At 41.7% G+C, this 16,458-nt stretch overlaps 1 protein-coding gene across 1 annotated transcript; it reads left to right on the plus strand.

Annotated features, from left to right (window-relative positions):
• The first annotated feature begins 1,254 nt into the window (after positions 1–1,254).
• LOC104419461 lies at positions 1,255–16,400 on the plus strand. Its single transcript, XM_010031134.3, has 17 exons — positions 1,255–1,508; positions 2,348–2,466; positions 4,001–4,046; positions 4,401–4,473; positions 4,606–4,663; positions 6,004–6,099; positions 6,821–6,938; positions 7,015–7,281; positions 7,668–7,769; positions 7,902–8,259; positions 8,351–8,464; positions 9,490–10,121; positions 10,215–10,411; positions 11,193–11,415; positions 11,782–11,901; positions 12,145–12,912; positions 13,081–16,400. Exons 1-17 carry the CDS (start codon positions 1,413–1,415, stop codon positions 16,153–16,155), a joined length of 6,462 nt encoding a protein of 2,153 aa, XP_010029436.1. The 5' UTR covers positions 1,255–1,412; the 3' UTR covers positions 16,156–16,400.
• The last annotated feature ends 58 nt before the right edge of the window (positions 16,401–16,458 follow it).

Genomic DNA, 16,458 nt, shown 5'->3' on the forward strand with positions numbered 1-16,458 from the left:
CTGCTGGCAACCTCAAGCGCTTCGGCAGGCCATCGATTGAAGAGGTGTTCTTGAGGTACCTCCTTCACCAGTATGAATTGGAGCTGCCAATTGCTGAGCTAGGAATTCTTCAAAATGAAAATGGTGAGCCCGTTCCGGCACAGATGTCTTTTGTTGAGACTGATTTGTCTGGAATCTCAAAAGTCATGAGTCCAAAAGAGGGGGCGACAGAGGAGGACTGCGCCACCCTGATTATTAAGTACCTGGACCCTGTGATCCCCTGCTCAAGAAGTTGAAGGATTTTGAGAACAAACCATCGGTTCATGCCGGCGCTGGTCATGAGCCTGGAGTCAGAGCCGATTGGGATTTTGGAGGTTGGGATCCACTGATAGATGAATTCGGAGCTACTGAACCTGAAGCTTATTATGATATCTTCTTCGCGCACTACTTTGCTCCGGGTCGCAGCGACTCGGCTGCCAGCGGTGAGAGTTCGGGAGTGGATTCCAACTCCATGGGTTTCGATCCAGACGACTACATCAGGACTCCGTCAAGCTCAGAAGAGGATTGAGGACATCCCCGCAGCAATTAGCCGACTGCATGGCTTATTGAATACGACTATACGTATACGTGTCCTGTTTCCGTCCCTTTTAAGTCCTCCCTTCTCTAACCACATTCCTTTTCTACTCTATCTCATATTGTATTAAGTGTAATGTAATAATGCAATAACGGGGTGTTAATAGCCAAAATAGGGAATCTGATCCGACGAATCGCGGATTTCACAAATCGGTAAAGGCAGAGTACTTAATTATCAACACAAGAAGAAGTCGAAAACTACATAATTTGAGGATCTTTTAAACTAAAATCCCAGCAGCCAATGAAAATGGCCCTTTCGACCAGGGCTCTTTCTTTGGGCCTGACGACTCACTTTTCTTAGTCTTTTTTTTTTTTTTTTTTTGGGTCTAAACTTTTCTTAGCCTGACGCAATGAAAAAGTCCCAAGAGTTTGCACAATAAATTGCGAATTGTGCATGTCGCTATTGTTCGGGCATGATGCGACAACAATACGACGAGGGTGTGTCGTCTCGAAACGTTTAGGATCTATAAATACGAACACGTGCACAAATTGGAATCGGGGAGCCATGTGAAAAATCGAAAGTGGCTAAAGGGGCATGTCGGGGGGCGATTTTGTAAGAACAGTAAATGTAAAACGAGACGCCTCAGTAAATAAAATACATACACGAAAGACTTTTATAAATGGAAATAATAAAAGTGCCGGACAGCTGGGGAACGAGAAAAAGCATCGAGGCCATCAAGCAGGGGAGGCTCGACGAAGCGTTGTTCCCGTCGAGAGAGCTCCTCAAGCGAAGAAGAAGTTGAAGAAAATGGAGGAGTGAATTCCCGGCGCGCGCGCGAGACTCCATCGGCGGAGAAAAGATGAAGGCAGGAAGCGCCGCGAAATTGATCGTCGACGCCCTCCTGCAGCGGTTCCTCCCCCTCGCCCGGCGGCGCATCGAGACCGCTCAAGCTCAGGTCAGTGCTCTCCTCTCTCCTCTCTCTCTCTCTCTCTCTCTTTCTCTCTGTGTCGGGCGGGCGGGGGCGAATCGCGCGACGGGTTCGATTGCCGGGTTCTTCGGGCCGAATGGAGCCCTGATTTGAATAGGAGATTGCGCCCTCCCCGGAATTAGAGGTTGTATTCGGTGTGGCCGATGGGGGTGCCGGAGCCGGAGCATTTGTCGGAAAAATCCGGCGTAATGCGGCCGAAGTTGTGTTAGTTGTCGAGAAGTGAACCGGTCGTGGAAGCCTAGGATGTGTCGGAATCGGTGCGCGCTTGGCGAATGAAAGCCTACGGGTCGGAAGTTTAGGTTGTAGAGAAATGTTTGTTGAACTGTTGAGGAAGGGGACTTGTTGAGTGAGGAAGGTGTTTTACGGAATCCTTATCGACGAGGGAAAGGTGACATTTTTTGGCGAATTGTCTGCCGTCGGTCTCTGTGGCATAGGTGGCATTGTATAGGGCCTCTTTTCTCTGTTGGTTGTTCGTGTGCCCGGAGGTGAGGCAGTGAGGTGGGATCCTTAGACATGAATGCTGGCGGAATGAGCGAGGACTGCCTGGTTTTGCGAGAGTGTTAAACTGGTGCATCTAGCTATGACTGATTACTGTGAGCTAAGTTCATTTGTTTGGATTGATGTGGGTACCATTGTCTTTAAGGTGTATTCCGATAGATGGAATTTCCTACTGTATTACAACCGGCTCTCTGTGTCATTCTCTCTTGACCATAGGGAATGGATTTTCTTCCGACAGCATACCGGCAGTAGCTGCCTAACTTTAGGTTTGTTGGTATGTTGAGCTTTCTTGTAATGTGTATTCACAGGATGGGCAGTACCTTCGACCATCAGATCCGGCCTATGAACAAGTACTCGATTCATTGGCTATGGTTGCACAGCATACACCTATACCTCTTCTAGAAGCCCTTCTTAGATGGAGAGAAAGGTAACTTTTCATTTCTTCTTCAAGATGATTGACTGTGTTTGCATATGCATTATGGGATGTTTTTAGGGACCTAGCATGTGATATTGTTAGTGTCTCCGTGTCTTCATGACTTCATAGACATTGGGTGACTGAATTTTGACTGGTCAGATGTGAAGACTCTAATTGTTTCTCTTAGTACAATATATCTTTAAAAATGAACATCATTCTATCCGAGATGAAGAATGAATTTGAGTATTTATGTCTGGGCTTGTTGTTGCATCTAGAAAACCATTGAGCTAACCCATGTCTGGTTACAGTCAAAATTACTTTAGGTGCAGCCTTATAGAACAAAAGACAAGAACACCCATTGATGCAAGCTGAAGTCCACCCGATGGACTAATCAGCCATATTCTATGGGCTTTGCTGCACCCTTCTCTCTCTCTATTTCTGCTTTTCGTTTACGTCTAGATGGTGTCGCAGAGATTCGATGAACTTTCATCTGAAACCCATTTCTCTTAAAATAGTTGAATTTTAGAACAGAAAGAATGACAGGTAAAAAGCATCACATTATTCCAATCTACTTCTTTTCTCTCCTCTTGTTACAAGCCACTATTGTTGCTTCTTTGATAATTGGGCCACCATCATTATGATCATTGTTGTCCTCTTGTCCTTTACCAAGTCCAGCAAGTGGGGCTTGTTTTTGGGTTAGCAGATTAATGCTGTGCTAGCTGATCTGAGTGCATGCTTGTTACTGTTGTGGCAAGTAATTTACTTAAAATAATTTGCACATACCCTTTGAAGAAAGTGTGATTTTCAGTTGGTGACACTGACTTCCATGTCCTCTTAGGAGTGATGCCATGCCTTTGCCAACTCAGTCGGCGAAGTTTCTGTCAACTTTTACATTAAATTATATATAGTGTGTACTTTTCTTAATCAGCCATAAGTATGAACCCTAGGACACTTTCAAAAAACAGTGTCGAGAGGAATTGCAGACATGTCATCCGAAGTTTGCATTGTGCTTGGTTGGAAGTTTCATTTTTTTTTTTTTTTGGGGATAAGTGCATCCTAAAAATTGTCATGAAAGTGTAGTTAATTCTTAAAACTTTCAAAAAATGCAATCAAATCCTAAAACTTGTCAAATTGGTTCAAATCAAATCCTTCCGTTGATTGCACTTTTAGAAAGTTTTAGGACTCGACTCGATGGCACTATTGTGATAAGTTTTAGGATTTGACTGCACTTTTTGAAAGTTTTAAAATTCAATAGCACTTTCGTGACAAGATTTAGGACTTTTAATGCACTTATCCTTTTTTTTTTTTGGGGGGGTTGTGTGTGTGTTCAAGCCAAGTCGAAGCTTGTACATCTTTTTCATATGTCAGTTGAAAGTTTATATCGTGAATAATAGTTCAAAGAGATTATCAATCTCCTTGAGGTGTCATATTAGCAAACTTAGAAAGGTTAAGAACTCGTCACTTTTTTCTTATGCTGTGATATGAGGGCAATGAACATTTTTGTTATTTTATTACTTATTATACTCATTCTGGGTTTATGTTTCAGTGAGTCCCCAAAAGGTGCAAATGATGCATCTACTTTCCAGAGGAAGGTATTGCTTTTATTTTTGACATTTCAAAATCATTTGTGACTAATTACCATTTATCCCTATAAAAAGGATTTTTTTTCATGTGCTTCTATGTGCACTTGCTTGTCTTTGCACACGCATGTGCTCCTCTATATATCACAGTTCAAGAACGAATATGTGTCTTTCTGAAATTTGACTGGTTGGTGGATTTTTCTCAACAACTGTGACACCCACTTTCAAACTGCCTTTGCATTGGATTATGATGCATGAAAACAATACTGAGATACTGCGAGTTCATGTGCACTATCTTAAACGCTTATGTGTATTAATGCCACTGTCTTGAGTTTCTTGTTGACTGCATAATACTTTCTTCTTCAGCTTGCAGTGGAATGCATCTTTTGCTCGGCATGTATTCGGTTTGTAGAATGCTGTCCTCAGGAGGGACTCACAGGTTTTGTCAATCTTACAATTTCTATTTTGGTTGTGATGGTGCAACAAATTACTTGTGTGACTGTGTCGTTGTTTGTGATAGTTGTTGTTCTTTTGCTAAAGAACTAATTTGGTGGAATTATTTTCATGGCAGAAAAGCTTTGGAGGGGACTTGAAAGCTTTGTTTTTGATTGGCTAATTAATGCTGACAGGTGAGGCTTTGCCGTAATGTTTATATGAAGGAACTATGGCAATTATAAGCACCCCCATCTTGTAAAAGACCATCTCATTTTAGAGACTTTGGTTACTGATGTGCAGATGATGCTTGCAGTACCTTTGACTAGTTTTACTTCTTGCTTTCAGTATGACCTTTCTATCATGAAAATGTGCTAATTGAGGCAGCAATTTTCTGGTGAAAAATATGGTTTATATGATTAATGTGAGATCTACTATGAGTGTAACATACATCAGTCCAGTTTTCTTTTCAAACCGAACTAAACCAAAAGTTTTAGTTTGGATAGTTTCAAACCAGAATGAGAAACCAACTGAATTATCAACCATTGCAACTGACTTGTAGCGGTTTGACTTGTTTCACGGGTAATGGTTGAACCTCTCTGCTTTCAATCTTGTTTAAAGTTTCTTTGGCCGAAAGGCAAAAGAAGTTATATTTTGTTTATGAAATTTTGACTTGTGGTTGCATTTGTCACGTTGGTGCCCCGGCAGGGGGGTGGGGGAAGAGGAAGGGGTTGGAAATGATTTGCAAGTTAGACTGAGGAGTCAGTTTGGTTTCTTGAAGATGAAAGGAATATTATTATTATTATTATTATTATTATTATTATTATTATTATTTATTTTTTTTTGGGGGTGGGAAATGATTTGCAAGTTAGACTGAGGAGTTAGTCTGTTTCTTGAAGATGAAAGGAATTAAGGTTTTCTGATTGAGGGAGACAAGATTGGTGTTTGCATGTGAAAGTGAGAATTGAGAGGGCCAGAGTGCCTCTTAGATTTCTTAGGCAGTGTAAATTTATACAAGATGTTTGTTGCGAGTTAGAGTGATCAAGTGCATGTGTACAAATGGAAAATGGTAAAAGAAAAACAAAGAATGTTGATCTGAAAAAGGGGGTGTGGAGGGAAGTGAATTTAATGGTAAGGTGAAATTTTGTGATTTCAAATCCATTCTAGCTTGCTATGAGACGACTCCAAATTTAATGGCCACTTAGTCTTTACTTCCATTCAACTTTGCCTTTTCTTTGTTAACTGACACAGATAAATTGTCAGTTTTCTTTATTAGCTGCCGAGTGTTCAATTAACAGTACCATCTTTGAGCTTTTGTTTTTTTTTTCTTTTTTTGGTTGCATTGCCAATGGCCATGACTTTAATTTGAATGGCATGGTTAGGCTGCATCATACCTGCAACATGCATTTAGCCATGAGATCCAGCAAGCAGACTAACTTATGTATTGCAGATATATTTTTTATGTTGCCTTTTGAACAGCTTTTGATTTAGTGCTTGTCGCTTTTCTATCTATGAGTTGACTAAACTGCTATTCCAGGGTGGTAAGCCAGGTTGATTATCCCTCATTAGTTGATTTGCGCGGGCTTCTTCTTGACTTGGTAGCTCAGCTTTTGGGTGCCTTATCTCGAATCAGGTATAATTTGTTACGAATAATGCTTTATTCTTCCCTTGCTTGGTAGAAGTGGATGAGCTGGTTCTTGAGAAAGCTGTTGTTTCCTTTTCTTTTTCTTAAGTTTGGTTTACATACCTTTGTTTGGATGAGAGGGCAAGAAGATGGGTTTTCATAGGAAGGTTACAAATTGTCATCACTCGAAGGTTCTAGATGCAAACTTCTGGTAGATGGGATATGTACCTTTTGTTTCACCTGCTATGGGGTTGGCAGTTCCGTCTCCAGGTTGTGTACAGTTTATAAATGCTGTTTGTTTGTGCTAATTGGCAATCTTTTTTGCCGGACAAAGTCAATTCTATTGTCAACAAAATTGTCACGTTTTCTCCTTCTCATTAGTATAATCATTATTATGAAAGTTCCTGTAAGAGAAGATAGACTACTGCCAAGTAGCTTTTTCTTTGCTGCTCGGTTTTTCTACCTTGGCTTTATTTGGATGCTGTTGTAGTCCAGTGTGAAAAATGGCATCTGGACAAGTTCTGATATTTTGGAAAGAAAATAGAAAAAGGATAAGAAGAAGACTGAGAGCTTTCAGCTTTTGGTGGAATGTCTGCCTATATCAGTCTGCTAAGTAGCTCCCCAATCTCAATGACGACAAAAGTGTACTGGTCAACTGCTGAATGCCCAATTTTGTAACTGAATTGTCAAACTCTTCCAACAACATAGTTCTTTTTCATTTCTTTCACAGATTCAGTTCTGTCACTGAGCGCTTTTTCGATGAACTCAAGAGCCGTTCTATTGATACCAGTATTTGTCGAAGTGAAACTCTCAGTATTATTAATGGCATGCGTTACTTGAAACTTGGGGTAAGTGGCATATTCATTTATTGTTCTTCCTCTCAGTGGATATCAGTGGAGGAACTTTTAACAAAGTGGTTGCCAGGTTAAAACTGAGGGAGGATTGAATGCATCGGCATCGTTTGTGGCAAAGGCCAACCCTCTCATACGGGCTCCTCATAAACGGAAAAGCGAGCTTCATCATGCACTGTGCAATATGCTTTCAAACATCCTGGCCCCACTTGCTGATGGTGGGAAAAGCCAGTGGCCTCCATCAGGGGTGGAGCCTGCACTTGCATTGTGGTATGAAGCTGTTGGCCGTATAAGAGGGCAGCTTATGCAATGGATGGACAAGCAAAGCAAACACATCACAGTAAGTGAATTTCAATCATATATTACTCTATAGTGAGATTCATAATTTTTTTGCCTTTTGTTAACCCTTAAAGAGAAACTTCTACTTCTGAAATTTCTCTCTCCAAAAGTATCGACAGCCTTCATCATCTATCTATGCTTTCAAGGTTCTTTTGTTACCAACTAAAGGAGTTTAAAATGCCAGAGTGGAATATTAACTCTTCAAGTTCCTTGAAATTTATGTATTCTGCATGGAGACTTCTATAAAAATTTCTACCATGCGAAGATTTAACTTCACAAGTTTTATTTTTTTAGTTCTCCTGAATTTGCATACTTCTTGCACCTCTCTGACTTTCTGAATCTTTATGATTTCTGTTATTCTGACTCATACATTGTTCTTTTGACTAGGTTGGTTTCCCATTGGTAACTCTTCTTCTCTGCCTTGGAGATCCTCAAACCTTTAACAGCGGCTTAAGTTCTCACATGGAACAACTCTACAAGCTACTCAGAGTAAGTCCAGTCAGTCGTCAGTTGATGAGTACAGAGAAACATGGATGAGATGTTCTGATGTTGAGCTGTGGATTTTAGACGGTGTTTGCCTTTTTTTGCATATTTACTCATAATTTATTGACATTACTGCAGGACAAAAATCATAGATTCATGGCCCTGGATTGTCTTCATCGAGTAATGAGGTTTTATCTAAGTGTGTATGCATCTAGCCATGCCCAAAATCGCAGATGGGACTACTTAGATAGTGTGACCTCTCAACTTTTGACAGTTCTGAGGAAAGGAATGCTCACTCAGGATGTGCAACATGACAAGCTTGTTGAATTCTGTGTGACAATGGCAGAGCATAACCTTGATTTTGCCATGAATCACATGGTGCTAGAGTTACTCAAGCAAGATAGCTCAAGTGAAGCGAAGGTGATTGGCCTCAGAGCTCTGCTCTCCATTGTGATGACACCTTCAAGCCAGCACTTCGGATTGGAGATATTCAAAGGTCAGCTAACTTGTCAGTTAGCCTGTTGTTCATTCCAAAGGTTGACTTTGACCATTTAACTGAACATGTTTGGCATCTGTTGCATTAGCAGGTCATGATATTGGCCACTACATTCCAAAAGTTAAGGCTGCCATTGAGCTGATACTGAGGTCTTGCAATCGGACTTACAGTCAGGCTGTTCTAACTTCCTCAAGGACCACAATTGGTATTAATTTCTATGCAAGTTCCATTGAAAAGTTTGAAACAAGTATAGTGATTGCTTCCTTGAATTTTGACGTCAAAGAGGGCTAATACTTTTCAACTTCACGACGAACATCGCCAGAATGGATCTCTAAAGAATGTTTGTAATCAGACAAATGGTCATTTTCCTATGGTTTATCTATGTGTTGCTCGTATAATAGAATAAGCTGTGAACATTTGTCTCATGAGCATTTGGCACTTGGTTTAGCTTAAATTAGTTTTGTTCCTCCCATACACTTAATTACTTAGTGGCATTTTGTTCCAGTTGTAAGCTAATCAAATGAGCACTATAAGAATTGAAAAGAACGTAATGTGCACTGGCCTGTTAAATTGCACAGAGTTTCACATGCAATCATATTGATCTATAAATCACAGCTTATGAATATAGTGATCTATTTTTGTCTCATGGAAGATTCTGTTTATGTTCCCTTTTAACTTGAAGATGCAGTCAACATCACTTTTCTTAACCAAGGAGTTGCTTACTGGTGGATCTGTTTATGGTATAGAAAAGAAAGTGACGACTTTTATTGCTGTTTCACAAAATGGTTGAATTGCGTTCTGGGTATATAAGGAGTGCAAATAACTTATTTGTAAATATAAGGATACTACCTTGGAATAGGTTTGAACTTCATGACCTGCTTGGCAGCCATTCCACATGAGAACAAAGAGCTGTTTAAAGCAAACACCTTTAGCTGTCTTTTGATATTTTTTTGGAGACTGGTAGTCTGTGAAATTTAAACCGGACCACTGATAGCAAATCCAGGAATGGTGATTGATGTGAGTTGCCTCAAACAATGATTGAAAGCTGCTGTGTGAAGTATTTGAAAGTTCCGGAGTGCAATTGCTTCTTGTCTCCATAAAATTGGGACCTTTCATATGTGGTGGTGACTTGACATTGATTAAATACTTTCCAGCACTAATATCCCAATTTACTTACTATTCATTACTTCTCTGCTGAACCACTTCGATTGACATATTCTGCAACTGTAGATGCTGTGACCAAAGACAAGGCTCAGGTATCTCTCTTCAGGTCAGTGCTGAAGTGCATACCCTATCTGATTGAAGAAGTTGGCCGAAGTGACAAAATCACTGAAATAATACCTCGACATGGCATAAGTATTGATCCTGGTGTTCGTGAAGAAGCTGTACAAGTACTGAATCGGATTGTGAGGTATCTTCCCCATCGTCGTTTCGCAGTTATGAGAGGGATGGCCAACTTTATTCTGCAACTTCGTGATGACTTCCCACTTCTCATTCAGACTTCATTGGGGCGCCTATTAGAACTCATGCGTTTTTGGCGAGCTTGTTTATCTGAAAATAGGGTTGACTCCAATGTGGTAGAGTTAAAGAGTGTTGATCGGGCAAATGAGGGATTCAAGAAGCCTTCTTTCCACCATTCAGCTGAGAAAATAGAATTTCATGCTTCAGAGATAGATGCCGTGGGTCTTATCTTTCTCAGTTCTGTTGACAGCCAGATTAGACACACTGCACTGGAATTGTTGCGTTGTGTTCGTGCCTTGAGGAATGATATAAGAAACCTTTCAGCACGTGAACACTCAGAGGACTATTTTGTCAGTGAAGCCCAGCCTATTTTTATAATTGACGTCCTCGAAGAACATGGGGTGGGCAATGACTTTCATTGACTCTTTCTCAATTTTTTGCATGGGTTAGGTGTGAATTGCGATGTTCTTACTATTTGTCAGCTGTCCTTACAGGATGAAATTGTTCAGAGCTGCTATTGGGATTCTGGGCGTCCTTTTGATTTGAGACGAGAATCTGATGTCATTCCTCCTGATGTGACGCTTCAGTCAATAATATTCGACAGCCCTGATAAGAATAGGTGGGCTCGGTGTCTGAGTGAGCTTATAAAGTATGCTGCTGAGCTATGTCCTAGCTCTGTTCAAGAAGCAAAGTAAGTCAATCATGTTGGCTGACGTTAATTTTATTTTTCAAAGCACTGGAACAAATGCTATTTGACATCTCCCTTTGCTTGATAATCGATTTTTTTCTGTTAGCCTTGATGTCAGCATAGAGGATGCTAGCTTGTCAAAAAAGCTTGGTCCATCGCTTGGGATGCTATACCGTCTGAAGTTGAGAGGCAGTAAATTAAATTATGATTGCTAGCATAATCAGGCAATGTCTAGCCAAAAGGAAGGGGTGCTCTCCAGTCCCTTCAGCCCTCATATTTTCTGTAAAATTGTCTAGAACAAAGGGCTAACTAGTTATAACCAAAAATGACCGAAAGCTGTGGCAGAGTGCATGACCACTCTAATAATGGAGAATTTTGTTTTTTTCATTTTTTAGGATATCATTCTGTGAGCAGGGAGGAGAGAGATGTTAACATGAGTTGACAAATGTTACTTGTGATGGCTCCATTATACAACATATCAGAAGCCATGTTTCTAGAACTGTACTTCAGTCTGCTTTTGTTTGCCTAGGAGTATAGGATCTCTAATATTTTTGTGTGAACTGTCCTACACTCCTTCATTCATCTGGTTATTGTGGCATATCTTTATAGTCTATTAGAGTGCAAAAACTAATGTACAAGTTGCAACTTGTAGAAGCTATGACTTTAACAGCCCCCTTAGAATGTTTCCAATCTTAGATCTACTTATTCTCTGTGATCTCTGATTGGTGCATCTTGCTAAAGGGTGCCTTTGATTAAGAGACTGTAATGGCAACTACTGATGTAGGGTGGAGGTCATTCAACGTCTTGCTCATATTACACCAGTTGAGTTAGGCGGAAAGGCGACACAGGCACAAGATATGGAGAATAAACTGGATCAATGGCTTATGTATGCAATGTTTCTATGTTCGTGTCCACCAGATGGTAAAGAAGCTGGTGGCTTGACTGTAAACAAAGATCTCTATAATCTGATTTTATCCTCATTAAAATCTGGATCAGAGGCCTATACAGTAAGTGCATGGATAGCTCTGCAATCTTGAAAATTCTAGTGCATATTTATGTAGATATTTCCTTACATTATTTCGTGAGGGTTCTACATGGAGTTCCTCATGATGTCAACATCCTAGGTGCATTTAGCTGTTTTTAAGTGTAGACTGCATAAACTGTGTCAAGAGTTGATTGTTTTTTGTGAATATGTTGTGTGATGATGGTTTTAGTCTAGTTTGATGGATATGCCACTTGTGGATCAGTTTTAAGTGCCTTTTAGCAGAATATAACAATGCACCATTTCTTTTTCTTCAATGGCATATTCCATTGACATGGGTTAATCGCTGTGCTGTCAGCTAAGTGTCTTTTTTTCTGTCTGTTTGGTGTAGCATGCAGCTACCATGGCACTCGGTCACTCACATCTGGAAGCGTGTGAAATCATGTTTGGTGAACTTTCATCTTTTATCGATGAGATTTCAATGGAAACGGAGGGAAAACCAAAGTGGAAGGTACTTGAATTTCCAGCATATTATATCTTTATCTGTGACTTTTGTTTTGTCATTACCAATTAGGCATCCTCTTGGATAGCAAGAACGTACTTGCCATCATGTTCAGTTTTATCTCTCACAAGGTTAAGTGCTGCATGCAGGAGTCCTGTCCATATTTAGGAAGTAAATTTTGTAATTTTCTATATTTTCTGACCTGTAAACGAATGTTAATTGTGAATTATCTTTCATTTTTCTGGTTAACAGTATCAAAAATCTCGGCGAGAGGAACTCCGCATTCACATCGCTAATATATATCGGACAGTTGCTGAGAGTGTCTGGCCTGGCATGTTGGTCCGTAAACCCGCCTTCCGTCTCCACTATCTGAAGTTCATTGAGGAGACAACGAGGCACATAGTTTCAGCACCTCCTGAGAGTTTCCATGAAATTCAACCTCTCCGTTATGCACTGGCTTCTATTCTAAAAACACTTGCCCCCGAATTTGTCGATTCAAAGTCTGAAAGGTTTGATCTTAGAACCAGAAAGAAACTATTTGATCTGCTTCTCTCATGGTGTGATGATGCAGTGAGCACATGGAGTCAGGATGGTGTTACTGACTATCGTCGTGACGTTGAGCGGTACAAGTCCTCACAGCACTCTCGCTCAAAGGATTCTGTAGATAAACTTTCTTTTGATAGAGAAGTTAGCGAACAGGTGGAGGCCATCCAGTGGGCCTCGATGAATGCTATGGCTTCACTTCTATATGGGCCTTGCTTTGATGACAATGCAAGAAAAATGAGTGGCAGAGTGATATCTTGGATCAATAGTTTATTTATGGAACCAAGTGCGAGAGCTCCTTTTGGTTACTCACCAGCTGATCCACGGACTCCCTCTTATTCCAAGTACACAGGAGAAGGTGGGCGGGGTAATGCTGCTCGTAACAGAGGTGGTCATCTTCGTGCTTCTCTGGCAAAGTTGGCCTTAAAAAACCTGCTTCTCACCAATTTGGACCTGTTTCTTGCATGCATTGATCAGGTAATGTCTTTTATGCTGCCTCTTCTACCAGTTTGGACCTGTTTACAGCTCTAGTGTTTTTTCCACTTGTAACATGCTAAGCTCACTGGGTAATTTTAAACATTGCCTTTAGCTGGCGTAGCATAGTCATCTCCTCTTGGAACTCATGTAGGTTTACCTTTTCTGCAGTGCTACTATTCAGATCCCGTCATTGCTGATGGATACTTCAGCGTGTTGGCGGAGGTCTACATGCGGCAAGAAATACCAAAATGTGAAATTCAGCGACTCTTGAGCCTTATCCTGTATAAGGTGGTGGATCCATCTAGGCAAATTCGTGATGAAGCGCTTCAGATGCTAGAGACGCTTTCAGACCGTGAGTGGGCAGAGGTTGGCGTTGATGGTTCGGGGAGCTACCGAGCTGCTGTTGTTGGAAATCTTCCTGATTCCTACCAACAGTTTCAGTACAAGTTGTCATGCAAGTTGGCTAAAGATCATCCTGAACTAAGTCAACTTCTGTGTGAGGAAATTATGCAGAGACAACTTGATGCTGTTGATATTATAGCACAGCATCAGGTCCTAACATGCATGGCTCCCTGGATTGAGAATCTCAATTTCTGGAAACTCAAAGAGTCTGGTTGGAGTGAAAGATTGTTGAAAAGCCTTTACTACGTGACATGGCGGCACGGCGACCAATTTCCAGATGAGATTGAGAAGCTATGGAGGACTATTGCCAGCAAGCCCAGGAACATTAGCCCGGTTATAGATTTCCTGATAACAAAAGGGATCGAAGATTGCGATTCAAATGCATCTGCAGAAATTAGTGGTGCATTTGCTACATATTTTTCTGTTGCAAAGCGAGTAAGTTTATACTTGGCTCGCATATGTCCACAGCGGACAATTGATCACTTAGTTTTCCAGTTGTCTCAAAGGATGCTGGAAGATAGTATTGAACCTGTTCTGCCAGGTGGAAATAAGGGCGATGCAGGTGGAAACTATTTGTTGGAATTCTCGCAGGGACCTCCAGCAGCCCAGGTAGCAGCTTTAGTGGACAGCCAACCGCATATGTCACCACTCCTTGTTCGAGGTTCCCTTGATGGTCCTCTTCGGAATACGAGTGGCAGCCTGAGCTGGAGAACGGCAGCTGTGACTGGAAGAAGTGTATCAGGCCCACTTAGTCCAATGCCTCCTGAGCTGAATATAGTTCCAGTAACTGCAGGACGGTCAGGTCAGCTGCTTCCTACTCTGGTGAACATGTCAGGGCCATTAATGGGGGTCAGAAGTTCAACTGGAAGTATGAGGAGCCGCCATGTTTCTCGAGATAGTGGGGACTACCTGATTGATACTCCAAACTCTGGAGAAGAGGGGATTCATGCTGCTGCTGGAGGGCATGCCGTAAATGCAAAAGAACTGCGATCAGCATTGCAAGGGCATCAGCAACATTCACTCACCCATGCAGATATAGCATTGATTCTGCTTGCAGAAATAGCATATGAAAATGATGAAGACTTCCGTGAGCACCTTCCTCTGCTATTTCATGTCACATTTGTGTCAATGGATAGTTCAGAAGATATAGTGCTGGAGCACTGCCAACACTTGCTTGTTAATTTGTTGTACTCGCTTGCTGGACGGCACTTGGAGTTGTATGAAGTTGAAAATAGTGATGGAGAGAATAAACAGCAGGTTGTGAGCCTGATCAAATATGTCCAGTCAAAGCGTGGGAGCATGATGTGGGAAAATGAGGATCCTGCAGTTACTAGAACTGAGCTTCCAAGTGCAGCTCTTCTATCTTCCCTAGTTCAGAGCATGGTTGATGCAATCTTTTTTCAAGGAGATTTACGTGAAACTTGGGGCGTTGAGGCACTTAAATGGGCAATGGAGTGCACCTCGAGACACCTTGCATGTCGCTCACACCAGATTTACCGTGCACTTCGACCCACCGTTACCAGTGATACATGCGTATCACTCCTCCGCTGCCTTCACAGATGCCTAGGAAACCCAGTGCCTCCAGTTCTGGGTTTTGTTATGGAAATTCTCTTGACATTGCAAGTCATGGTGGAGAACATGGAACCAGAGAAGTTGATACTTTATCCTCAACTCTTTTGGGGGTGTGTGGCGATGATGCACACAGATTTTGTTCATGTGTACTGTCAGGTACTTGAGCTCTTCTCCCGTATAATTGATCGCTTATCATTTCGAGATAGAACAACAGAAAATGTCCTCCTCTCAAGCATGCCCAGAGATGAGTTTGATGCCTCTGGTAGTGACATGGGAGAGTATCACCGGATGGATTCCAGGAGTGCCTCTGAAGTTCCCCCATCCATTGGGAATCTGCCAGTTTTTGAAGGGGTTCAGCCTCTCGTGCTAAAAGGACTCATGTCGACTGTTAGTCATGGCATATCCATTGAGGTCCTCTCACAGATCACTGTGCATTCCTGTGACTCAATTTTTGGGGATACAGAGACAAGACTGTTGATGCATATCACATGCTTACTCCCATGGCTCTGCTTGCAGCTGAGCAATGATCTAGTAGTAGGTCCTGCTTCTCCGCTCCAACAGCAGTATCAGAAGGCTTGCTCGGTTGCAGCCAACATATCTATCTGGTGTCAAGCAAAATCGTTGGAAGATTTAGCTACAGTATTTATGGCTTACTCCCAGGGTGAGATCAAAAGCGTCGATAACCTCCTTGCCTGTGTGTCGCCGCTTTTGTGCAACGAGTGGTTTCCAAAGCACTCTGCTCTTGCTTTTGGGCACTTGCTGCGGTTATTGGAGAAGGGGCCAGTAGAGTACCAGCGCGTGTTACTTCTCATGCTGAAGGCATTGCTTCAGCATACTCCCATGGACGCTGCCCAGAGTCCACACATGTATGCAATAGTGTCCCAGTTGGTGGAGAGCACATTGTGTTGGGAGGCACAGAGTGTTCTGGAAGCTCTCTTGCAGAGCTGTAGCTCCTTGACAGGTTCCCATCCACAGGATCAAGGGTTATTGTCCGAGAATGGCTTCGGGAATGATGATAAACTTTTAGCTTCTCAAATGTCCTTCAAGGCAAGAAGTGGACCTCTTCAATACCCGATGGGGTCCGCATTTGGGGCAGGTCTGAGTATGGCCTCGCAAGGGGGATCAACTGAACCAGGTTTGCCACCAAGAGAGGTAGCTTTGAGGAATACACGCTTGATCCTTGGGCGGGTGCTTGATAAATGTGCTCTTGGACGGAGGAGGGATTATAGAAGACTTGTGCCATTTGTTGCTAATTTTGGTAATCCGTAGTGACTCACAATCTGTTAGCAGTCCAGACAGACACCATTCCATACATATTTGACATGTTAGTTACATGTACAGTGTTGTATATAATCATTGTAAGAGATGAGTAGTTGTCCAAGCTTGTAATTGCACAAGAAGTTTAAAACTTTATCAATGCAATTGATTTTGCTTGCTCCAATAAGTTAGAAAGGATCTAGTACTTCCTGTAATCCCCCGCATATATTGTGATGGAATTTGAATTGTCAGTAACACTTCTTATTCTTCTTGAATCACGTACATTCAAGTATATTGGTACAAGAGCACAAATTA

The sequence above is a fragment of the Eucalyptus grandis genome, chromosome 9, assembly GCF_016545825.1.
Source record: "Eucalyptus grandis isolate ANBG69807.140 chromosome 9, ASM1654582v1, whole genome shotgun sequence".
Lineage (NCBI taxonomy): Eukaryota > Viridiplantae > Streptophyta > Magnoliopsida > Myrtales > Myrtaceae > Eucalyptus > Eucalyptus grandis.